This window comes from Meles meles, chromosome 3 (genome assembly GCF_922984935.1).
Source record: "Meles meles chromosome 3, mMelMel3.1 paternal haplotype, whole genome shotgun sequence".
In the NCBI taxonomy this organism is placed as follows: Eukaryota; Metazoa; Chordata; class Mammalia; order Carnivora; family Mustelidae; genus Meles; species Meles meles.
In genome coordinates this window covers 147,140,192-147,166,003 of record NC_060068.1, presented here as the reverse complement: position 1 = coordinate 147,166,003, position 25,812 = coordinate 147,140,192, and the positions used below count along the sequence as shown (strand labels likewise).

Below are 25,812 nucleotides of genomic sequence, written 5' to 3'. Positions count from 1 at the left end.
TAGCTTCTTCACTATCAAGGTGGTAAATAGTAACACTGCACCTCCTTCCAGTCTGCACCCCATAGGGATGCTGTCAGGTTCTATTGCATCAGATCCTTTACACCTCTCCAAATAAATACAACATTATACTGTCCTATTTTCTAGAAGGTACTGCCCTGTGGATAGTGGTAAATTGTCGCAGACAGATCTCCTTTTGTTTTATGAAAAAGTTAATTGTCTGGGTAAATTCCACTAAATACTTTGGAAACAAAAAAGGGCTCTTCTTATGTAAATTTCGTCCAGTTTTCTCATGTAAAGCTCTGCACCTAAGTCAGTACCTTCAGATATGAGCGGGAGTAGTAGCTCTCACAAGTTTTGCTTTAATGTTAGTTCAAAGTTAAAAACCGTCATCTTCAGAAAGAGACAGCGCCTGACACTTGCTAAAGGTGGGGAGAGAGATTCAATTGAAGGACTGCCCTGGGGGAGAGTGAGTGAGGTCACCTCCAAGGAAGACAAAAGTGACGGAGGTTTTTAAAGGGAGAGCAGAGATGGAACAAAAGGGGGCTACAGAGAAGTAAAAATAAGGGGCAGTGGGGAAGGAGCAAATTACAGAAGAGGGATGAGTAGAGAATTAGGAACTTCAGCAGTGTGGGTGGGTACAAGGTAGGTAACTTTTTTTGTTGGGCAGCATCATTTTTGCTTGAGCAGAAACTCAGCTGGGGGCCTGGGATCACCTTTAGACATGGCCTAGGGCATGGGATCCCGAGGAAAGCTTGAATAAGCCTCTTGGAGCTAAATGTCTGGGCAAGTCCATTGTGCCACATGAAGTTCAGAGTTCACATCACCTGGGGGGGGGTGGGGATTGGGGGAGACACGAGGGTAGTCATAGCCACAAAGCTTCTGGTTTTAACTAGATTAGACGTACCTGTTCAACCTGATTTTCCTTTTGCATAAAGGAAAAATGAGAAAGGAAAAAAAAAGAAATTTTTGAGAAAAATCAAGAAGTATAATGACTTTTTTTCCAGGCACCATATCTGGAAATCAAGAAGCAGATGGATAAACAAGACCCCCTTGCTCATCCCCTACTGCAATGGTATAAAATTTTAGTTTTCCTCTTAATGAAAACAGCATCATTTTCTACTGCCTGCTTTAAGGGGAAAAAAAAGGCCTATTTTACAAGACCTGCAATGCCACAGTTCTACAAGCCTATGAGGCCTGGTGATTTTACAGAGTCCTTAATGACTCTCACTTTAATTAAAACTTGTATATCACAAGGGGAAGAAAATGCTGTCCTATGCGCTATGCAGATACACAATGTATTTGACAACCGTTTGTCTATCATTTAAAAAAAAATGTGATTAGCTGGATTGTATGGTGAAGCCGTTTTGGTTCATTTAATTTTCTAGTTAGCTGAGGACTCAGCAACAAAACTCAGTTTCAAACACTTATTGAAAAATCTTTCTAAAATGTATGTCGTGTATGGTTCACTTCCTTAACAAGAACAGTATAAATTTGATGAAATCTTTGATGACTGCAGATGTGTTCAGAGTGAGCGTGGTGAGGGGCATAGCAGGCATAGCCTTAGTCCAGCCTGGATTCTAAGAAGGCTAGTTGAGAATAGGAGAGCGGGTTGAGAATGCCTCTCCTACCACACCTGCTTCAAAGCCTTTGCCCTCTGGTTTCTAACTTGCAAAATGAAAACAATAGTACCTACTCCCCTTACCTCTGAGGGTTTATGCACATACGTCTTTGAAATCGCAGTAAACTTAAAGACTGAAATTCACCACCATTATACATTTATACAAATGTAAGGATTATAAGTGATTGGTCTGAATGAGATTTATTCTATGCTACAACCAGGAAGTTTTTAAAATTATGGAAAGATGGGCAAAGGAGAAAGAATGATTCTGGTTACTTAACTTTCACTTAGGATTTTACATAAACATTTAGTCTAATAAAACTTTAAAAAATTAGATTTGGAAGTCTTCCTTCTTTGTATCCATAATGATCTATTATTAAAATTCTGTTTGAGTAGAATAACGGAGTTTTCATGTAATTTTTTACATTCTCACGAGAAATCATATTCAGAATGAAGGTAAAAATCTCAAATATCTAATTTAGTTTTTTTTCCTGCCCCTGTAGTTAGCCTTATTGTTAACTTTAATTATTAGTGATCATTTCCTTCAGCTTGTCAGTCACTTTTTCAAGGAGAAGAAAATCTACAAAACTGTTTTGTTAGAGTTTTCCCTAGTTATTATTTTCTGTTCTGAAAAACATAAAAATAACTAATTTTTTCAGACAACAATGTAATTTTTTTCAACCTCAGTGTCTAAATATGGTGAATAACAGTTTGCGTATATATCACCATATATATCAGCACAAAGATCTTCAAATATGTAAAGAAAGAAAAAGATCTTCACAGAAACTCATTCTTAATGAGACAGAGTAGAGAAGAGTCAAGGAAGCTGATGTATCTAAGCTTTGCATCTCGACGATCATTCTTTGAAAGTATGTTTAGAAATGTTCATTTGCCGATATCTGAGGTCGTAATGATTAAAAATCATTATCTGTTAGGTTTTAAGGAACTACTTCTTCGTTCTCAGATTAAAATATTATCTTCTTTGTTACATAAGCTCTTTAAATTATTTCAGGAACCAAAGCAAAGTATATAATTAAGTAAAATGGTCACTCAATTTAGTTAATGTCATGGCAAACGTAAGTTCCGATCACTTGCCAACTAAGGGGAAAAAAATTAAATATATTTGGTATATATTTGTGACTGATGGACTATTTTAATTAATTTCAGGGTTATTTCAAGTAATAGGTCACATATTGTGAAACTGCCAGTTAACAGGGTAAGTTGTTTTTTAACATATACATACAGAAATGGGAAGAGTCCTGACTGGTTGGGAGAAGTGACCCCTGTGATTTTTTAGGTAGCCTCTCCAGGAAATTGAAGTAATCTCAGGTTAGGCCTAATTCTTCAGTTTGAAATTACCATATGGGCACCAGCTCCAAGTTTTCCCAAGAAATCAAATTCACATTCAGGCTGCTGCCCTGAACTTTTAAGTAAGTAAAAGGGTCAGTATGAAATCGTTTAGCTATTCCACCAGTGATAGGAAGAATCGGGAGTTTGACCAGAAAAAAGGTAATGTGCTTTTTATCATTGTCAGTTTCTTGTCGGTACAGCCCCTCTTTTCCACAGAGGAGAAGATACTGCCTTATTGGCTTAATACACTTAGAAAATAAAGGAAAAAGCTAATGGGCTCTGATTTCAGTAATGATCAAAACCAAAGAAGAGCAGTATCCAAAATCTCAGCTCGCCTGTCTGTGAATCTCTAAGCTGCGAGATTTCCTTTATATTGTACTCCTATATAAGTATTTTCCTAAGTGAAAAGGCAGCAATTAGAAAATTTTGTCAGGCCACTAATTCAAAAGATTCTGTTTTAATTTCTTTCCATGAACAAAGGGGGAACTATGCGTGAATGTAGGCAATTTACAGTTTTATAAATGTATGCAAATAAAGCTTGATGGTGATAGTTTTTGCAATTTTAAAATCTTGAACTAACTTTTCTTTTCTGCTTAGCCAACTCAGATATTTCCCCAGTTGAATAGCTAGTGTATACTTAGGGAATTCAATAATAAAAGTCTTAAAAAGAAACGTAATTAGGAAGGCAGATCTGTTTGGACATGATTACAGAGTGTATTCCAAAGATAAATATAAATGACTTCGGATGTCTGTGTCCTGTTCCTTTTCCATTAGCCTAAAAAATTACCCTTCATATCAGCAACTCTATATGATAGATCATTTATACAGGGTTTGCTTTTTTTTTTTTTAAATGAATGGTCCTGTTAATGTAAGTTAGTATGGCTTGAATCTCAATTAATTCTTAAACCAGTAAAATTTGAAATTGTCATCAGTCTGGTTATATGTTAATTTTGACATATTTTCATTTGTCATTATTTTAAATGGCAGCAACTGAAGTTTATGCATACTCCACATCAATTCCTTCTTCTCAGCAGTCCACCAGCCAAAGAATCTAATTTTAGAGCTGCTAAAAAACTCTTTGGAAGCACCTTTGCCTTTCAGTGAGTATGCCTTCCTGTTGATGGGGGTATGTCTCTACCCCAATCTTCCAGAAATGTATGGGGAGGAAAACATTCTTTTAGTACTTGGCTATTAGCCCTAAGTAGTCCACTGCCTGACACTTGACTTGGAATTCAAAATTTCGAGAAGGTATATGACTGATCATATTGTGGCCACTTTCGAAGATTATTAATGTTTGGTTTTATTTTGTCCTTCCCCTCCTCTGTGTTTTAGTGGCTCACACATTGAAAACTGGCACTCTATCCTGAGGAATGGTCTGGTTGTTGCTTCTAATACTAGACTGCAGGTAAATTTTCTGACTGCTTTAACAAGACCGTATATTCTTTAGTGTTAGAGTTCAGTAAACAATCCTGGTGCTTTTTTATTATGTGAGAAAGGGGAAGCCAGTGGGCTTTAAAAATTACATAGAATTTCTAAAAGGCAGAAGTAATGTTCATAAAATAACTGAAGCAGAATTGACCAACACACCATCCAGGGATGAAGAGGAAAAGAAATTGAATTCCCTATGAGAAAACAATAAAATCACTTTGAATTTCAGTAGAAGAAAATTATCATGCAGAAAGTAAAACCATGCAAACATTCTGTCTGCTAATTCAACACAGATTCCTTGAGCACTGCCCCAGAGTGGGGTACTTCAAGAGGAGGTAAGGTAGGGCTAAGAATCAGCAAGAGGGAGATTGGACACCCAAGAGCCATCTGCTGCCTGCTTCATGGTCTCAGGGGCAGTGCTGGGAGTCAGTGGGATATCGTGGATATAGTGCTCATCTTTATTTATGCCTGTCGCATTCAACACCCCACTTCACTCTCATTCAGCTGATTTTCATCTGATGATGGAAAGAGGTCAGAAAATGAGATGCTCAATCCCGTCACACCTGTGCTGGATCCCAAACGCCGATGACAGTTGAGATGATACAGTTAAATGTAAATGTCCATAAACACACACTTACTGAATTAGTATTCAGTCCATGCTAAATAAGGTCCAGGGGCCCTATAACCTGGAAGCGATGAGAGAGAGTTTAAATTGTTCTGAGTAGTTTCTTAGATCAGTCGAAGAGTTTCCACTAAAGAAACTGTTAACCTAAATGTTTAGAGGAGGTAAGACTGGGATGACAGTATTGTACAGTCAAACTCTGAATAGGCTACTTTGTTGATGTACTAGCATGTGCGTCCTAACCAAAACTCTGTTGTGTATATTCACCTGTTTTGTTTTCGATATTTTGGAGTCATTAACATAAAAACCTATGCTAGTACTTGAAAATAAGTGACTGTCTTTGTCACAAGTAGGGTGGAAAAACTTTATCAAGGATTTTTTCTCTGGCTATCACTTTTTAATCTATCAACTCACTGGATGTTGAAGACAAGGATATTAGTAGTACTGTTTTCACATTAGATCTTCGGAAAGAACTTTATTGTTTTCTAAGAGTTAATCTTCCCAACATGAGATTGATTCCTTTCTTTTGTAAAATATTCCCCTTTGAAACCATTGACTGTCCACTGTCTGTCCCCTCTCTTCCCCTTTTAGCTCCACGGTGCCATGTATGGGAGTGGAATCTACCTTAGCCCGATGTCAAGCATATCTTTTGGTTACTCAGGTAAGCTCCTGTTTCATTTCTAACCTCAAGTGTGTGAGGTTTTGAATTTTCTTATTGTGTATCTAGTGACTGAAGCTTATTTGATACATTTGCATTTAATTCATTTGATTCATATCAGAAGCAGAAACAAAGCTCACATGTCATGTTGAATTTAGAATACTTACCCTAATATATAAAGTGGAATATGTGGTTTTTTTCAATGTCAGAATGAATTTCCATTTTGTTCAGTGGTTTCTACATTCATTCCCTCCACAAATAACTATTGAGAATGTGGTATATGCAAAGCATTCTGTAGAACACAGACTGCTCATCTATAGTAATTCACTATCCTGGGTTGTAACTCTGCACCATGCCAACCTCTTCTCTTTTATTATTGTATATTGTATAAAGCTATTTTGAACAGTGTGGGGAATTTAGGATTAGAAATCCTCAAAATTATCCTACTTATTGACATATTTTTGTTTGGTGATATTGTATGAAAAATTATTTTGGAAAAAATTGAAAGCATGTGCTTGAGAGGAGCCTGGTAAATGCAAAATATCAAAAGAAAGATCACGAAATTATTAGCATTCTTTATCCTCAGGTGGTACAATTCGGGTGATTTCTTTGCACTTTTAAATTTGAGGAAATATGTTTCCACAATCAGTGTGATAATTTTTTTAGATCAATAACTTAATGTATTTAAACATAAAGTAATTACGCTCACTATACAAAATTGAAGAAAAAAAAAATTGAAACTGCATAGACCTGTGTAAAGTAACAAGTGGAATTTTTTTCTCCTTTCACCCAACCTCAGTGTTCTCTGTATTTCTCTTCAGACTTGTAAAGTTTTTATATTCATATACAGTTGGATTTGCTTGTGTGCTCATGTGTATGTGCGATTGTATGGTTTTATTACACAATCTCCTGAAGTTGGTGGTGGTGCCTGGTTAGTAAGTCTTAAGATGCTCTGTTATACAAAAGGATATTTTGAGAGTTCTAATCGCCAGGTAAACGTTAACCAGGCCACTATAATTCTGCCTAAATTCATGTTCTTTCAACCACAGCAAGTTGTTTCTCAGGGTTCTACCCCAAACTTTTCCAGAACACATGTCCTAGGAACACTAGGTGAACTTTGTAGGCCTTTTTTGACCCAGCTTCAGAAGTCACATAGTAGCACGTCCCATATATGTCATAGGTCAGAGCAGTCACAAGCCCCTGCATCTTTGAGGGTTGGGGCATTAGGCTTCATTCCCGAAGGAAAGAGAGACAAAATCCCATTGTAGAAGAGCCTATGGCTTAAGAAACATTGTTGCAACAATCTTTGAAAATACAATATGCCAAAATAACACAGGAAATAAACACTGGGGATGCCTGGGTGACTCAAGCGTCTGCCTTTGGCTCAGGTCATGATCCTAGGATCTTGGGATTGAGTCTGGCGTTGGGCTCCTTGCTCAGCCAGGAGCCTGCTTCTCCTGCTGCCTGCCTTTTTCCCTGCTTGTACTCTATCTCTCTCTCTGACAAATAAATAAATAAAATCTTTAAAAAAAAAGAAAGAAAGAAAAGAGAAACACCAGGAAGAATAAGATAATAAAGGAAATAGAATGATATAATTCAAAGGAAAAAACAAATTTAAATCCGCATAAATCAGTTTCTAAATCTCATTAAAACGTAACACAATAGAAAACTAAAATAAAACCAGTCCAAGAAAATACATCCTCGGGGCGCCTGGGTGGCTCAGTGGGTGGTTAAGCCTCTGCCTTTGGCTCAGGTCATGATCTCAGGGTCCTGGGATCGAGTCCCACATCGGGCTCTCTGCTTAACAGGGAGCCTGCTTCTTCCTCTCTCTCTCTGCCTGCCTCTCTGCCTACTTGTGATCTCTCTCTGTCAAATAAATAAATAAATCTCTTAAAAAAAAAAAAGAAAATATATCCTCAGTATTCATAAGGAAAAACTTACCAAGTCATCACATACTGAGAAGTAGCTTTCCATAGTTGGCTTTCAGGCTGCAAGTGTAGGGGGTGGAGAGCAGCACAGTCTCCCTGAGGGTAACAGACTTTGCCTTTCTCCCAGAAGCACATGGCTGAAACACCCTAGGCCTTGTTCTCAGCTTGACCCTTTCGACCTCTGCAACTCTGGGGGTATATTTCTGACTTGGAAAGAGTTACATTCATACCATTTGCAGTTTATTCTTTGTCATCAAACCTTTATTGAAACAGCAACAACAACAGAAAATCAGCCTACTTCTCAATTTCTGGACAGTAGATGGGCATTTCCAAATAAAGTATAGAAAAATACCGATCTCGTCTAAAACAGATATGAATCTTAGTTCTGTTTATCTAAAATCCGTCACAGTAAAAAGTCATGGCATTAACAGAGTAAGCTAAAACTTGTGAGTATCATAGACAAAGGAACTTGTGTAATTTTTCCTTTATTAGATGATACAGTAAATTCTACACAGAATTAAATACAGATCAACAATTCATGAAGTTAAGTTTCAGCGTGAATGTCTTGTTCATGTTTCCCACTCGTCACCTTCTCCTTCTCCTAACCAGATAGTAAAATGAAAGTTTAAGCTCTACCAGCCCTGTAAAAGTAAATTTTAAGAATTTTCTAAATATATCAGTTTTGTGCAAGAGAGTTCCCTATCCCTGTTTTCAGTACAAAGAAAACCAAGCTGGCTTGTCTGCATTCTCACACTCTCAGGACCTCCTAAAACCCACTGACTTTCCAGGTCACAGCCGCTGCTCCTTCCGGAGCCCAGCATGGTCATCTGTGACCGATGCAATGTCTTCACCTCCATTAGAACTTTGAGATGCCAGTGGATTGTATTTTACAGGTATCACCCAGCTTTGTCCCTCAGTCACGATTCTGCTGGTGTTTTTCAGGGATGAACAAGAAGCAGAAGGTGACAACCAAAGACGAGCCGGCGTCCAGCAGTAAAAGCAGCAATGCATCACAGGTCTTGTAGCCGCTCGAGGGGCTGATGTGCTGAGTGAGCTCCCGCTTCCTTAGCCGGCAGGGCTTCCATAAGCACTCGGGCTTCTAAAGTCTGCAGAATTATCTTGAATGGCCGTTACCCACAAAGCCATAAAACCGACCCTGAAATGTGATAATCAAAACACCTTTATGCAGTCAATATTCAGCAAGTATTTATTAAGCTCCCATCACAACGGGAGAGATTCCTAGCCAGTGGACTGTAGTGACAAATCAAAAATAGAACTAAAAACAAGAGGAATTTCTCAGGGAGCCTATATCCTATTGAGTGGCTATGGATAAATTAAATGTATGTTTAGAGAGGAAGAATGCTAGATGGTAGAGAAAAATAGAGAAAAGTCAGGGAAAAGGGCTGTAGAATACTGTATGTAGAATCATCCGAGGTGATTATGCGGAGGCCTATGGGCAATGAGTACATGAGCCATATGGGAGAAAGAACATTCCAGACAGAAAAAAGACCAAGAATAAATCCCTTATTTCAGTGGAACCAGCCATTCTGGACAAGTGAGAAATCTAGTTAATGAATAATGTGATTTCGAATTGGGTGGGGGGAGCTACAGCTAACTTAATATCTAAAAACAAAAACAAAACTACAGATTTTCTCCATGAGCTTTTCCTGAAACTTCTGCAGCTTAGTTAATGGTGTTGTAAAAATGGTCTGGTTTTGAGGAAGTTAGATGATCTGGAATAACTGATTGTAGAGTTTGAAAAGAGCATGCAATTTTAATTTTGTTTCCCTTGAAATGAGGATGCCAGGCTTCCAGTAAAAATAAATTTGAGTTCTAATTCTATGATGTGAGGCTGTTAAACTTTAATTGAGCATTTTTAGTTCACTTATCTTGAGACTGATTTAATAATGACTATGTACAGAAATTAAATGATACAACAAATATAGCTTGACATTAAGAAAGAATTCAAGGATATTACTGCTACTCTAGATAGGCCTTTTTTTTTTTTAAATCTGAAGCTATCTTAGTGGCTATTACTTTTTAATGATGATTAGTTCTTTTCTCACTTGAGCAACTGCCCTATTTTCACTTTGATTTTTGAATTCTTTTGGAATTTAGTCACAGAAAAAAGGACAGCAGTCCCAATTCCTGCAAAGCCGTAACTTAAAATGCATAGCCTTATGTGAAGGTAAGTTGAAAGTTTCACAAACCTCATAGTGTTAATTCTCTATATTATCTGTGTTTAAGAATTTGACTATATTTCCAGAATGCTCAAAATGGGTTAGTGAAAGCATTGCATTATTCCTCGTGACCTTCTCTAAGGGCACAGATGGAAAACAGGTACAATAGAGATCATAAAGGTGAAAAACAAAGCAGAATTGGCAAGAATTCAGACAGTGCTGTATTTTATTCTTGGCACATATCTCAGAATGGTAATTATATTTTTCTGATCAAATATTGCTAATCTTTTTTGTGAATATGCCGCCTTCCTCTTTAAGTTGGTTTTTGAATGTATAATACTGTGAAAAATGAACCAAGCACTAAGAAGAGAACCCAAAAGGTCTTTCTGCTTCTACACTGACAGTATTCCTTTTCTCTGAACTTGTGGTAGACAGATTGATAGGTGATTTGCAGGATCGTATACTTTTCCTTGTTCTTGCTGTAAAATCTAACCTTGACTAAAAAAACTGGTGCTGGGAGTTCAGTAGGCACCATTAACTGCCTTTTACCTAGTCAACCCTTGATAGTTAATATAGGACACGAAGTTGCTTTCTACATAGTCCCCAAGTCAGGACTGTTTGCTTTTGATACTATACAAGTGATTCCCTTCCTACTGTTACACTGATGGTGTTTAAAACATAAAATTGTCACATGACATTTCATTGTATTTACTTACACTTTTGATAGCTTATAAGGTTAAACATTTTTCATGTGTGTTTGTGCATGTACTTGGTGCTGTTAGATTTCTAAGAGGAAGGATAGAGTAACTTAGAATAAAATCGTTCTTTAATTTTATCTTCCATTTACAGTCATCACCTCACCTGACCTGCACAAACATGGAGAGATATGGGTCGTCCCAAATACTGATCATGTCTGTACACGATTCTTTTTTGTGTAAGTATAAAGGTTCAAATCTGTACGTTACTGTCTTCTCCATGAATGAGATAGTGACTACATTATTATTTGGTCGCTTTAGCTGCTAGTAAGTACCAGACAGGTAGTTTCTCATCATCTGAATGTTTCTGTTTTATTTTAATGAGCTGTGAAAAACAGAGGGGTATTTAAAGGCTGTTAACTTAGAAGTGAAGAAAAATGTTCTGTCTCTTTAACGATCTATGTGTGCATATATATATATGCACGTGTATATATGTGTAGACAGACTTACACCTATAGACAGATGTAACATATACACACATGCACACATACGCATATGTCTTTAGTTGTTTATGGATTTAAAAAGTATTGTAACTGGGAATGAAGAAAATAGTAATAAAAATGTCCTTTCCCTATAAAAAGTTGATGATCGCCTGGGTGGCTCAGTGGGTTAAGAGTCTGCCTTTGGCTCAGGTCCTGATCTCAGGGTCCTTGGGATTGGTTCCCACGTTGGGCTCTCTGCTCAGCGGGGAGTGCACTTCTCTCTCGCTCTGCCCCCTGCTGCCCCTCGTGTGTATTTTCTCTCAAATAAATAAAATATTTTTTAAAAGGTTGATGATCTGCACTTCATGTAACATTGGCTGGCAAAGCAGGACATACTGATGTGGATTTTTTGACACAGCTGTATCGTAAGACCTGCATGAGAGTATAATAGCATTATTTTTTCATCTCCAAATAAATAATGAGTGCAGTAGACCTGATTTTCACTCACCCTTGCTTGACTCCCAATCCTTTCCCTGTCTCTTTCTTCCTCACCCACGGTCCTATCGCCAGAAAGACCTCAGAGAAGAATAGAGTGTATCCATTTTGTGCTTTTATATAGTCTTCGAAAGAGAAGATGGAAAAAAAAAAAAAAACACCACTGGCCTGTTTTATAAGCCATGTCAAAATGACTTCCTCGAGATTGCTTATATAGTGTTATCTGTAGCACGCTGTGCCTGCAGCATTTGATCTGTTGGCTTATTGGCAGACTGTTCACGATGCAAGTTTTATGAACTGTCTGGTTTTCTTTGGGATAATATGAAAACTGTGACTTTCTTGTGATACTGGTTTACGTATTATGCATTTATGTATCTTCTGTACTTTTGATACATATTCATGTGTACATTACATATTGTGACATATATATGTATCTGTAGATGTCTTTCTTCATGGCCAGCCTGCCATGAGTATGGTGGACAGAGCCTGCTTTGGTTAGGCAGTTTGTGTCCAGGCTGACCAGTTAAGTGACCTTAGCCATGTTGCGGGACCTCTCTGACCCTCATGAGTAGATACAATAAAGCATCATCAGTAGAGACAGTAGCATGCTGTGTCTCCCGTACCAGGCAGAATCCCAACAGGAAATCTGTTGCCCATGAAAAATATAATTTCTATCACCCACAAGTAGGTTGCTTAAAAAGGTGTAGTTTATAGGGGCACCATGGTCTAGTATAGTAACTTGAATCTCGTAGCACGAGCAGTGCTCTGCATCCCCAGGGCCAAAAGGACAAGGACAAGGACAAGAAACAGTTCTCAGAGCCCAGTAGGAGAACCCTTTCTAGTTCAGCAGCTTCGAAAAGATCTGGAGCCTTCAGCTAAGGGACTTACATAGCCCAACGTGCCCTTATGGGCCTGGACCAAAGGGAAACCTGGACTTTGCCCCACTGCCACTGTCCTGCTGGGACTCCTCATTGCTTAAACGTTGCCCAAAAGTAGAGGGCAAGTGAGCTTATTAGAATCTGCACAGACCAGCCTCCTTGGTCAGAATGCAAGGTAGAGAAGGGTGCTATGTGGGTCTGGAACTTCCTAGGGAAACTAGCTGTATGCGATTTTAAGATTCTTATGAGGACAAAGTTAGCACAGTGCAGGTCTTCAATGAAAGGCACTCACTAGGAGTGCCTGAGTGGCTCAGTCAGTTAAGCGTCTGCCTTCAGCTCAGATCATGATCAGGGTCCTGGGATCAAGCCCCCATTGGGCTCCTTGCTCAATGGGAAGTCTGCTTCTCCCTCTCCCTCTGTGTTCTCATGTTCTCTCTCAAATAAAGAAATAAAAATCTCTTTTTTTTTTTTTTTTTAAGGGACTCATTAAATTCCCCCCACCTTCTTTCTTGGCCATCATGACTGTTACCCACTGTTAGAAGATTGGCCTTCCAAAAGACATATCCAAACACAAATTTGTTTGATTGAGTGACCGTATGATCTAGATGGAAAAGTAACTCCAAAATCCTTTCCTTAGCCTGATGTTAATCAGTTAATTTACTCCTCTTAGTATCTTGCTAAAGTTCAAATTCATTAAGCTAAATAAACAACTTCAGGCAGTAGGCATTCTAGCATTATTTCTTTGAAATTTTACATAAATCATATGTAAAATAAATCTTTAGGAATTTATGTGTCATGTGTATGTCTGGAGAGATGGATTTCTGTATTTATTAGAAGAAAAAAAATGAAGAAAGACCATCTGAAGAAAAGAGAATAAAAGTCTTCCAGTATACTTAGATGCTTTCCGATAGTGTAAAGAAAAAAAAAAATCTGTTAAGGTAGTTGTTTTTAATTGCTTTCGTAAATACAGATGAGATTTCATCCTATTTCTCTGCACTGTCAGGAGAAAAGAGACTAATTAAGGAAAATTGATAAGATTCAAACACATCAGAAGGAGAATCCATTCACTAATTAATGTACATTTTAATTACAACCATCAGCTTCTTTATAAAAGATAAAAATCATAGAGTTCTATGATTCCCAGTGAGTGGTAACATCTAGGAAAAGATAAGTTGTTGAAAAAGAGGTGAGTTATCACAAATATACTGTTATCAGGCAGAAAATCTTATTTTCTTATTCTCATTTTATTCTGATCTTTTTAAATTAACATCATCTAATTCCTTATGTTAGACGTTGGGCCTGATGACTAGAATATAAATTATTGGGGGCTTCCTTTTTAAATCTATTATTAAGTGAAACTACAAAAAATCAAAAAAGTTTCCATGCTAATCTGATTTCTAGAATGGAGATAATAAGATAGGTGTTTAATGTCCTAATCATACTCTCTCTAACAAGTGAACAACAACACAGAATGAGAGAAGAATTGGGGGGGTATTTTAGGGAACAGACTACTGTATCAAAAATATTGAAAGTAAAATTTAAGGGAAGATATCACTTAGAAAAATAAATTTGAAAAGTTTGATAATTTCAAAATGAATTAACTTAATCAAATTTTAATGCTTTAGGCAAAATGTAATAATTCAGATGTTGTAAACAGATTCTAGCCAATTTTAGGGATTATTACATTGCAAAACTTCCGATTTAAAAGTCAGTTTTTTCGTTGTGTTGGAATTTTCCGTGTCAGAAAAGGCTGACTCCTACTCTTGCCTTTGTTTACTCTCCTGATGCCCTGCAGCACCTCCCCTGGTTCCTGATGCATGGTTCCTTGTCAGTAGATTTCTAATGAATGAACAAAGACAAAGCTAAAAAGGGAAATGTTTTAGATTATGTATGGTTCTTTATTTTCGGTGAAAGTTTGAAATCTATCTAAAGAGGCAGATACAAGAAAAATTCGTAAAATAAGAACTGTATCATGGCCATTCAGTGAAAAGAAAGAGGACTTTCATCATGATTTTGCAAAAAAAGAAAAAAACCACCACCACAACGGTGTTTGAATGGGAACATAGTGAGAAGACAGACAAGTTATTTATAAAGTTAGAAGACAAACCCTTAAAGTCATGGCTCGGTGAAGCTGTGTAGCATTAGCTGTGTGACATCAAGCTGATATGATCAGAACTTTGCTTTATCCCCAGCCTATAATAAATCCAATTTCTCTGTCTGCAACCCAGATCCCTTTCCAAGATTGAAACTGCCACATCACTCTCCTGTGTAAAACTCTTTTGAGAAGCTGCTTGCTTCTTGTAAGATGAAGTCCAGTCTCCTTCACAAAGGAAACCAACTCACTTCCCAGCCCTTTGTTCTTCCTTCAGCATCCCTGTGTTAGAAGATCAAGGATATCTAGCCCCTTCCCCGCCTCCCTCACGGCCCTGGTTTTCATAACCCAGGATTTCTCACTTTAGGTATTAGGCTTCACAACCTAAACTGTATGCTATGTTTCCCACAATGCTTATGCTTTTCCTCTTTCCTTTCTCCAGTAAACTTGGATTCTTTCTTCCTCTCTCCCCTTACACTACTTTATCTGATTCCCGCTCTTTTAAATATTAGCATATGCCTTCCCTCCTCCCAGAAACTTTCCTTCACTCATTGTGCTACTCCTTGGTGTTACTGTGTGGATGCCATGGGCTTGTTTTTATCACTGAGTTATTCTTCTGTATGGTCTTTTCCATTATTCCGCATACATATTGAGGTTGGCGATTGTATGGCTCATTTGTCTTTGTGTGCCTAGTGCAGTGCTTGGCAGAGAAGTAGGAATGGAGGAAATGCCCACACCTAACTGCTCGCTAGGTATTTCCCCTCAAAAAGTCTGCTCATACCTTAAAATCAGTATATACCAAGTGAAACTCATTGCTAAATCCCCGAGTCAAGTTCTTGGCTTCCCCAATCTATGCAGTGCAATCCTGAGCTGTAGTTTTTAATGTCTTTTTCCTTGATACTATAGTCATCAGCCTCCATGCATATCTTTACACAGTTTTCTCCTTTCGATACCTTTGTTTCCATAGATATATCATTCTCTGCCCCAGAGCCAGAGCCCACCAAAAGATTACTAGTTTTTCTCTAGGCTTCCAATTTTGTTATTGCCCCTAATCTGTCTTGTACAATGCCAAATTTATTAAACATTAACATTATTACGCTAGTGATAACTGTTCATTTATAGAAACTAAAATCAAAGGTAAACAAAAAAGAAGAAAGTCACCTATAATATCCCACTTGGAGTTAACTACAGTTAATCTTTTGGTGTATAGCCTACATTTCTATAAAATTTTTTAAGATCATACTATTTATATCCCACTAATATTCCTAAAGCAGGGTCTTGATTATATCTTGTTCATAAATTCTGATAGTTTTTAACAAATAAAGACATGACATTCTCCAACAAAGAGCTCATTTTATCTTACTTCAATTACCCGTACAGACCATTGATGGAATAAAATTATTATCTAAGGTGTTTCTTGAAAACAACTTGGAAGTATTTTTCCCACCACTGTGTTTTGCTCAGTCAGTCCAAATGATAGGCCCACCTGCCACCTCAGCCCTAGCTGATCTCCCAAGGCTCAACTACATGGTCTTTTCCGTGGGGTCTTTACTGACATCCCAGTCAGACATGAGGTCTGTCTTTAAGTTTTACTCGTCCTTGCTGGTCCTAAAATTGCTCGTCCTTGCTGCCTATCTTACAGTTATTTGCATAACTCTATTATCTCCTCTAGTAAAATGCAAATTCTTTTCCCAAAAACACTTAACATATAGTATAGGAGAGCAGTGACAAAGACTGAATGTTCCAACATAATGAAAAAATTGTACATGGGCGATGATGTAGACAATGCTCTTAGAGCATCAGATACCTTAAGGAACTTTGGAGATGTGCTGGATAGCATTCCATTTGCAGTGAATTTCTCCTCTCTGTTGCTAATGGAAAACAATGCTGTCATTTCTGGGTTCCAGATTCAGGGAGTCTGAAAACAAATTGATGTGTACCATTCTTTAAAGCTGTCACAAAGCTGCTACATGAGTTTGGGAATAGAACTTGTGAATGCATTCAAAAGTCTTCCTCCAGGAAATTTCCTGACATACCTGGAGAGTTCCAGGCAGTTAAATTCCCTCTGTTCTCTATTTCTTTCTCATACATTTTTAAGCAAATCGGCTTATTTTTTTATTAAAATTTTAGTAATCTTTTAATGCCCCTAGGAACTATCTCATACATATAAAGTATGTCTCCTTTTAGATGGTTTCTTTTTTCCTTCTTCAGAAAATCCCAGTCAAGTGTATCATTTCCCTGTTGATACCAGTCTTGCTCCATTTCTTCTTTTTTAATCTTGTTGCTTTCTGGACATAAATGAACCTCACTGTTAAATTAGCAGTTGAGTGTGTGTCTGGAATACTAATTAATAGCTGCAAAGCATTCTGTGTGCCGTAGCATATGCCCTAATGCCACTAGCAACGCATGTATCTAGACGGCTGCCAGTTCACCGGGTCACATGGTTGTTTGCCTTTCCTTTATTATGATATATGCATCATCGTTTAAGACACCTGAATGCCTGTGGCCAGTTTTACCCTTCCAACCCACAACTGCTGTGCTTCCTTGTGGGCTTCATAGACGATGGAAGAATAAGCATTTTTCTTAATGTTTTCGATCTCCATCTCAATCTCTTGCTCTTGCTCTCCGGTCTCTGCTCGCTTTTGCCCCCAGGCTCTTTCTGTCCTAGGTTATTATTGTTTATTTAAAGAATGTGAGTCTCGTCTTCTCTCCATTAACTGCAAATGCTTTTCAGAAGTCAGTGAGCACGTAGTATTTAGGGTAGCAAACTCTTCCATTATGGAAATAGGGTGTTGTGGGGGTGGGACATGACTGGAGAGGAATTTTAGGTTTGGGTTCTGAGGGACTCTGGGGCGCCATGCCAGTGCCATTGGATTTTGTCCTGCAAGTGAAGTGGAGGCCATTTGTAGCCTCTCGTATCCTATTTGTATCTGTTTTCTAGCAGAGCAGGAAAGTCTTCTAAGGGGAATCATGGGGCTCGGTATGGAGACCGAAAGATCAGTTATAATGTTCTTACAATCATCTAGGTCAGTGTTTTCTCACTCCAGAGGAAAACGTGTTTGACATTGTTACTTTGGAAAAAAACAAGGCTTGCTTCGCGGGGTGCATTCAATATTCCGTGTCCTATTCTATTTTAATTTCATTGAAAAATGCTAGCCCGGACAATCTACGTTAGTTTCAGATCCTGCTAATTGTACATAACCTGCAACTTGAAAATCACTTATTTAAATAAATGATAATGAAGTCCTAGCTGAAGGTAAAGTCATCAAACGGAGAGAAGGTGCAACTGGGAGTAATTAGGAAAAGAAAGGGAAGATGACTTCGTGATTTATTGGCTTTAGGCACATGGAAGAGCCAAGAATGACTGAAGTTCTCTTGTTGAGAGACGGGATAGGTGATGGTGCTCCAAACTGAGATTTTGATAGAGTAAAAAAAAGCAGTCTTGGGGTAAAGAATTAAGTTCAGTTTTGAATATGCTAGATTTGTGATTTCTATGGGAAAATTATAGTTAGGGAAAGATGTAAGGATGAGAGATATAGTTTAGGAATCAGCATGTGGGTGATAATTAAAGCAGCGGGAGAGACTGAAATAATTGAGAGTTTGCATATCATGAAAAGAGAAAACACTGAGAGTGAATTGTGGATAAAGCCAGCATTGAAATGGGAGGCTAGGGAAGAGGACGCAATGAAGGAAACGGAAAATTAATAATCGAAGGGCCAACTAGGGAGTGAAGAGATAATGTAGCTTCAGGGGAAAGAGCAGTCAGCTGTATCACGTACTGCAGACGTAGCGGGTAGAATCCGAATTCTTCATCTAAGAGGCCCTGGGTAGCCATTGTCCGGACTTCCAGCAGAGTGGTAGGATGGGAAGAATGACTGCAGTGGGTTGAGGAAAAGCAGTTAGATTGTATTGCAGACAAATCTCAAAGGTCAGCTTTAAATTGATCGAGTAGAGCTGGTAGTACGTAGGCTGGGTATCAGATAACCCAAGAATATCTTACGCAACTCAACTGTGTGTCCAGAGAACACAGATGCCGTAGAGACAGAATAAACATAAATGCATATTAGGAAAATGAGAGAGACACGTGGACTGGTGTAAGTGTAACTGCACTCTGGTGTTCTTAGTCTCTCCATCCTCTTTTTGGCAGTGTCTTTTTGCTTTCCAAAATCCAGATCCTTGAGGAACTAGCTGGATTGGCTCTGTAAATACCACTATCTCCCTCGGAATGAGTCTGCAAGCCAGGTTGCGTCCCCAGCCTTGGCTCAGTGCTGTGGGTGCCTTAGTGTACCCTTTGTCCCATGGGTAGCCAGGATGTACGCAAAACCGGTGTAACATATTTTACTTGCCCAATAAAATGTAACTTTTACACAGTTTGCCACAAAGCACCAAATTAGATTTGGACAGTGCTTAAAGCATTTCACTTAAACGTTCTCTCTTTAATTAATAGAGCACTTACAGTTTGATCTCCTGGGAGAATCATTCTAAGTGGGCCCTTTCTTTTTCTTCACGGTAACGTTTCACCATTGAGTGTCTTATATCCACACATGCGTGCGTACGTGCGTGTGTATGGACATACTTATATGGATAGAATTAACCAACTTGATAGGCAACCATAGGTCAGTTCTTAGAGTTAAACGTGATACGGTTTCAGTTATCACTGGGTGTTTAAGCAGTGAATTATGTAAGGACCTGAGTTCTCATTGCTGTACGTCATCTCTTCCATTTTCCTGTATTGTGCTATTCCAGGAGAATTTTTATGTAGTGAGGAAAAGACAGTGGTGTTCATAAATCTTTGAGGCTGCTTACAAGCCTGGTTATCTATTTTGAAGTAATTACTACTTCTCGAAAGCTTCTGCTTGAAGTCATTTGCACAAAGTAAAATTAATTCATCACCTATTCTCCTTCTGAATCTTATCACAGAAGTTTAAAAATTCTTTCCTGGAAAATTCTTACTGCCCAAGTAAGTTTATTTGAGGAAATGAATGATCATCTAAAACACACTTCTTTCTTTCTAAGGGACTTAGTAATTGCTGTCCTTTCATGCTATATTTCCACTTCTATAGCTTAGCACACTTGCATTCTTGTGTGGAGTACCAGCATAAATCAGAATATCTTCTAGAGTCAGACTACATAGAGCCACCAGTGATAAGGAAAAAAGGCGGCACTGATCACAAAGGAATAATAATAAGAAGGCCGGCGGGCCAAAGGAACAGCGGCAGAATGTGAAATAATTTCTAAGGATGTTACAGATCAGAAAATAAACAAATGAGAGAAGTGGGAGTGGGCCTCCCATGGTTGGAACCTAGGGAACCAAAAGCTGGAGCTGGTATGCTCTTCCACGGTAGGCTTCGTGGAACAGCTGCGTGGGAAATGTCCACCAGGCAAAGATACCGGCAATGCTTTATGTGGGGATGGAAAAGTTCAGATGAAAAAGGAAGGAAAGAAGGGGCAAACCAGGGCATGATGTAGGACAGTCATGTGTGTAGTCATGCAAGCTTTTCTGCATTTATTAACACAAGCACCTTATTAAATAAACTGAGAAGTAACATCTTCACTACTGATTCCCTTTAGCTAAATTTTAAGTATCCAATGGCATTTCTGAGGGGGTTTTAAGCGCTCTCCTGAGTGTTTTGTCTTTTTAAAAAAAATGTCTTATGTTTCTTTTTTGTATTTTAGCTATGAAGATGGCCAAGTTGGAGATGCGAATATTAACACACAAGAAGGAGGCATTCACAAAGAGATCCTTCGAGTAATTGGTAATCAAACTGCTACTGGTTAAAGGACCACCATTTAATTAACATGATTTGAAAGCCTTCCTCGGGTTCAAAGCTGGATTTTGAACTGAAGAAGATGATAAATAATTTATTGTTATTATAAACAAAAGTAACCCTTTGAATACTGATTTTTTTCTTAGTATTTCTAAGTATCTCATTAAATACCTAAAATGGTATAAAATTTATCAATTGTAGGGTTATGGAATCTAGTAATAAAATTGCAACAGCACTTAAACTGAAGTTTGGGTTGCTCACACAATAAACAGATTGAAAAAACAGTTTTGTGCTGATATTTTTATATTAAACTCTTTAATTGGAAATTTGGTATTATATACCAGCATTTTAGGTTACCAAATAGAACTGAGAACATTTTATAATGACATCTAAATCTATACAGTACTTTGCAATAAGTATGTTTGCACATTCTCATGTGCTATTTACTTAGTGGTATGAACACTCAAATGTTTTGGGGAGGGACGTTTCCTATTCTCTTGTTATTTTTTTCTCATACAAAAACAATTAGGTCTTAGATGCATTGCTTTGCCCAAGAGTATGTAATGTACATATTTATAGACTGATGCATCCAAATGTGTGATCGAGCAGAGACGGCACAGCTCCCCGATTCTATGCTCATTTAATAAGAAGAAAATAATATTCAGTAAGCAGTAAATCTGGACATAAACCAAGATATGAGTCAAATTTACCACCATTCATTCACTGAAGATATTTAGAAACAATTTTTCTATTTGTTTAAATAATTTCCACTTCAGTTAAAATTCAACTCTTTTATAATGTTATCTAGTAGTTATAATTTGGGGAACACAGATGCCCCAGGTGGATTAACTCTATATTCAAATGATTATACGTGTAAAAGAAAGGTCTCAGAATTTAAACAAACAGTATATATTTTTTATTTCCTACGGTGGAACATTTTTAAAATTTATTTATACCACACCAGCATTTTTTATATTTTTCATCTAATACCTCTGCTTATTTTTTTTTCTTATTGAGAAAGAAGACAAACTTTGAAGTTTCTTTTATATTAAAAGAACACAAATAAGTTTATAGATAATAACACCAGCTCTTAGCATTTTCCTTTCAAGAGTCACGTGCTCATCAAAATCATCTCTCTTTCTTTGGGTCCTAAAGTTATTCATTGTAAGCTTTAGACAGTGTTTATTTTCCTCCATGGTGTCTTTGGAATAAGGCCATTCATGAGAGCAGTTTAATTAGCAAGTCTGCCGCTCTAGTCAAACCCTGAATCAAGGCTCATATCTGATTCTAATTTATTTGGAAAGAAAAAAAATAAATAAAAATGTTTAGTCATTTGCAAGTATAATGTCATAACTTCTGTGTTTATTTCCTTTGGCATTAAAGGTGAGCAAAAAGGTCATACTCGTTGTTAAGGATTGCTATCTAAGAAGTTTTTACTAATTGTTTGTTTTCTTATATAATAAGAAGTAAATTGTAAGTAAATAAGTAAATAATTGATATGCCGCTTATTTCTGCAAAAAAATAGACTGGAAGTGGTTGGGATATTAGTCATTGTGATAAGATCCACTTGAAACATTGATCTGTTCTGACTTGTGCCTCTGAATTCAAAGCCAGACTGAGGGATCGTATCGGCATGGTAGGGCCAAGCTACATTTTCCTTAGTGTTCTGTGACCAGATTCTTGAAGACTTTGCATGGGACGCAAGGACGACTTGCCTTTTTTCTGTCAAGATTCCCCAAGTCTTCCAAATCCCTTTGACTGGGTTTTTAAAACCATTTTAAGCAACAAAATTCTTTTTCAAATTAATTTTGTGGCACATTCTTCTGAATCTTTTATAACATCACTGTGAAGACGTACTAGTGAGATTTAGAAATTGAGTTCTTGGAGGCCTACCTGTGTGGCCACTGGCACCACCGAGGCACCTCCAGAAACTCTCTCTAGTGCCTCCACATGTAGTTTTAAGACCACAGACCTAATCCTTCAGGTTGGACTTCGCAGTTGAGTGTGCTCTAAAGAGTGAAGTATTAGCACCTGAATTGGAAGGGTAACTTGGAGGACTCAGGGGAGAGTATTTCAAGGAGGAAAAACTGGCATAACGCAAACTTCTACTGTTAGTTCAAGAATAAAAATAAAAGTGGATTCACCTGTTAGGACAAGGGAAGTGGTTGCTAGTTTTCATGCTTACTAAATATTACAGACAATGGACATCTTTTATGATAATAAAATCAGATGTCTCCTAATGGTAATTCATTGAATGCTATTGCAGTGCAGAATGTCAGGTTGTAAGTTTATTTTGAAAAATTAAGTTCAGAACCTTTGTAAGCAAATAGTCTAAGTATTAGAGCAAGTCTTTTAATTGAACTTTTGGTATTGGGGTAACTATACCATCCTGATACTTATCTTTATTTTTAAGGAATCTAATTTCAATATCTATCATTAGTAAGTGAATATCATGCTTCCAAGATCCAAGGAGGTCTTTAAATGTAGAAGTTTGAACATTATCATGCCTTGATTCAGTTACCCCATTAAGATATTACCTATTGACATATTGGATGATTCCAAACATGTGATATTGTATTGTATTTATATGATATTTGAAGTCTGTTCACTGATGCTTTGTTATAGTTATATTAATTGTGTAGCCATTACTACATAATATGAACCTACTGAGCAAAGGTAATCCTTTATTTTCATTCTTGAAATACCAGAAGAAGAACCTTAATTTTTTTCTGCTTTTTTTCTGTATTACTCATTTTGTAAACATTTCACTATGAGTAATTTGTCCTCTTTCACTGTCCACTGTATTAAAAAGAGAAGAAAATGATTGGACATTCAAAAAGAGAAAAAAGTGATAATATACGTATAACCTAGTACTCCACAACCCTTTATGGAAAGGCATTTTGGGTGCCTTAGAGTCCATCATGTTGAAATGATTTTTATTTATTTATTTTTTTTGCCCAGCAAATCTCAGTCAAATGTTGAGTGTGAAGGTGGTTTTCAATTTAAAATTTGAAAGAGAGCCACGTCCTTAAACTTAGTATCAAATATGTGATGTAAGAAACCACCCCCAAAACTATTGTTAATATTCTGAATATCTCTCACTGAAAAACTTGAGAATTTAGAAAAGACATCTCAGTTTTTCTCAACTTTGCTAAAAGAAAGGAAACTTTTAATATGCAAGTCTATGAATTTTTGATATCATTGAAAGAATTTTAGCAGTACTTTATACCATAATACCATAACTCGCCAGAGGCCATGGCGTTTGAGAAAGTTTTAAGGAAGAACTCATCATCCTTGTTAATGTCTGGATGTCTTTATCAGATAGTAATTTAATATGTCATGAAGGGCCACTCAGCCTTGGACTGTCTACCACTTAAGTATGTGGATTTCATAGTAGTACTTGAAGCACATTGTAAAAATATTAGGATGTTTTTTGATTGCTCTGCTGAATTCTTCATTATAACACTACCTCAAGACAAATGATAGACTGTTTGTTAAGGTAAATTAGTTTCCAGTTGAAGGAACAATAAAATTTTGCTAATGGAAGTTAACTCAAATAATTCAGCCAAGACCGCTGGACGTAGATCCTGTCAATTACCTCTTCACATTGCAGAAATAAGGATATTTCAGTCACTGGTGATGAATGATACAGCTAAGACCCAATGAGTTATGTGAAGGGGTTTCAAGGCAAAATTTGAATATAATTAGTTCCCTTTAAGATTGGTTTTCTCCATGGGCCAATTTGATGTCCATTCACCTAAGTCACAAACAATTGCCCACTTCACAGTTAAAGGATTAAAATCCTCAACTGCTTTGCCAGAATGGCAGACTGAATATTCAGTTATTTTGGCATTGAATGCCTGCTAAATTTTTGTCATATTATATATAAATTTGATGTATATTACTGTCCAGTCAATTTTCCTGAAGATTTTGTATACACTATGATATATTAGGATAGGTTTTTGTAGGTTAAAAGAATTTCAAGTAGTTTTTAGACAAAACATATCCATGAGTGTGAAAAAGCTGTGTTGAAGAATACATTACATTACACATTTACCAGCAAGTCAGTAAAAAAAATAGTGCTTATTTACATAGTCAATGTAATTTAATGTTCTAAAAATACTTTCTTCAATCTGCCCAATATTTAATGTATGATTTGAGACTTAAAAAAATGCAGCCACTCCTTTATGTAAACATTAAGAGATGCCTATGTTTCTTTAACTATCCAGCCTTCTTTACAATAAATTTCTTGACTTTTGTGCACAAAATAGTATTGCAACCTGCTATTTAGCCTTTGGTGCCTTAGAGTTATTATAAATATTTAACAATATGTACATAATGTAAATACTGCCAAGAGATCACTAAGGCCAAATATTTTCTCTATTCACTTTTTATTGCACTTGCTTTCTACTGCTACTTAAGCCTCTTTTATCCAGCTTTGTAATAGTTCTAACATTGTAGCCAATGTAAATGTTTACTTTCAATAAATCTGAATTTGTTCAACAAGTACGGTATATGTGGGCACTATTTTGAAAACCCGGATAGGCCTTAGATATTCCTGATGATGAATCTTGCTTCTGGGGACTAGATATTTGAAATTCTCAACTAACTCTAAAAACGATGTTGCCTTTTTCACTTATAAAATTCTTTTAAAATAAGAGGGAATAAGAGAAAGAAAAAAAAAAAAAAACCTTCTTGCCAGTATTCCCCCCACATACTTGTGACAGATTTAACTAGCCATGTTGAGTACCATTTTTACCTCATATTCTGTCAAGAAGTACAGGACTGAAACAAAATATTAATATATTTTGTAAGTATGCTCTATAATCACCTAGGCATAATATCAAAAGGAGCATTTCAAAGGAACCATCTTGAATTTTCTAAGCATTTCAGACTTCATTAGTGATTGGAAAATGATTTTTAAACCACTACTTTTAATAACAGACATTTCAGTAACTGAATAAGACATTAGTCTGTAAACAAATTTGCTTTTCTTAACACTTGAATGGTAAATATGAGGAACTAAGTTCAGATTTCCACAAGAAATAACATTCTTTACTCATGTTACCTTTACAGTTGAGAAACCATAAATAACAAACTTCTGTTTATCAGACTTGATTTTAGTTACTCTAGAAATACTTGTTAAGAGTCTGGTGTGCGTATTTGCAGTCACAGTATCTTTATAAGGAATAGAGATTTTGTGTTGGCCTTAAGGAACCTTCAGTCTATTGGGGACAGCAAATTATGTTTGGAAATAATTCATGAATTGCACAAAAACAACAATGTTGAATGGAAAAGACCAAAATGCAAGCAACGCCTAGGAAGAGAGCAGATGAGCTACATCATAGCTATGGGGGAAATACCATGGAAGATCCATGGTGTTAGCCGGACCCTCAGTATCCCACAGACCTTCCCCAACCCTAGGACAAGGCCTTTAAAACAAAGGAGAGGAAAGTTGTTGGCATATGAAGGAAAGTAGACTTACAGATGCAAAGGTCTTGAGTGAACCCACGCAAACTCATAAATACTTTCGAATTCATTGAACTAGAATCTGCAATTCAAATGACATTTTCAGTCTTTAAATTAGTGTTGAGTAGCATGTTACTAATTTCCATTTA

General features: G+C 37.0%; 1 protein-coding gene across 2 annotated transcripts in view; it reads left to right on the top strand.

The window, feature by feature from the left end:
• Nucleotides 1-24,686, top strand: part of PARP8 (poly(ADP-ribose) polymerase family member 8) — a 179,291-nt gene extending 154,605 nt beyond the window's left edge. For both annotated transcript variants that reach the window (XM_045999564.1, XM_045999563.1), the window contains exons 19-27: nucleotides 1,005-1,072; nucleotides 2,786-2,834; nucleotides 3,956-4,068; nucleotides 4,301-4,373; nucleotides 5,610-5,679; nucleotides 8,547-8,620; nucleotides 9,723-9,792; nucleotides 10,634-10,718; nucleotides 20,103-24,686. In XM_045999564.1, the coding sequence (XP_045855520.1) occupies nucleotides 1,005-1,072; nucleotides 2,786-2,834; nucleotides 3,956-4,068; nucleotides 4,301-4,373; nucleotides 5,610-5,679; nucleotides 8,547-8,620; nucleotides 9,723-9,792; nucleotides 10,634-10,718; nucleotides 20,103-20,205 (705 nt within the window). In that variant the 3' untranslated portion in view covers nucleotides 20,206-24,686. The remainder of the gene's footprint in view (nucleotides 1-1,004; nucleotides 1,073-2,785; nucleotides 2,835-3,955; nucleotides 4,069-4,300; nucleotides 4,374-5,609; nucleotides 5,680-8,546; nucleotides 8,621-9,722; nucleotides 9,793-10,633; nucleotides 10,719-20,102) is intronic.
• The last annotated feature ends 1,126 nt before the right edge of the window (nucleotides 24,687-25,812 follow it).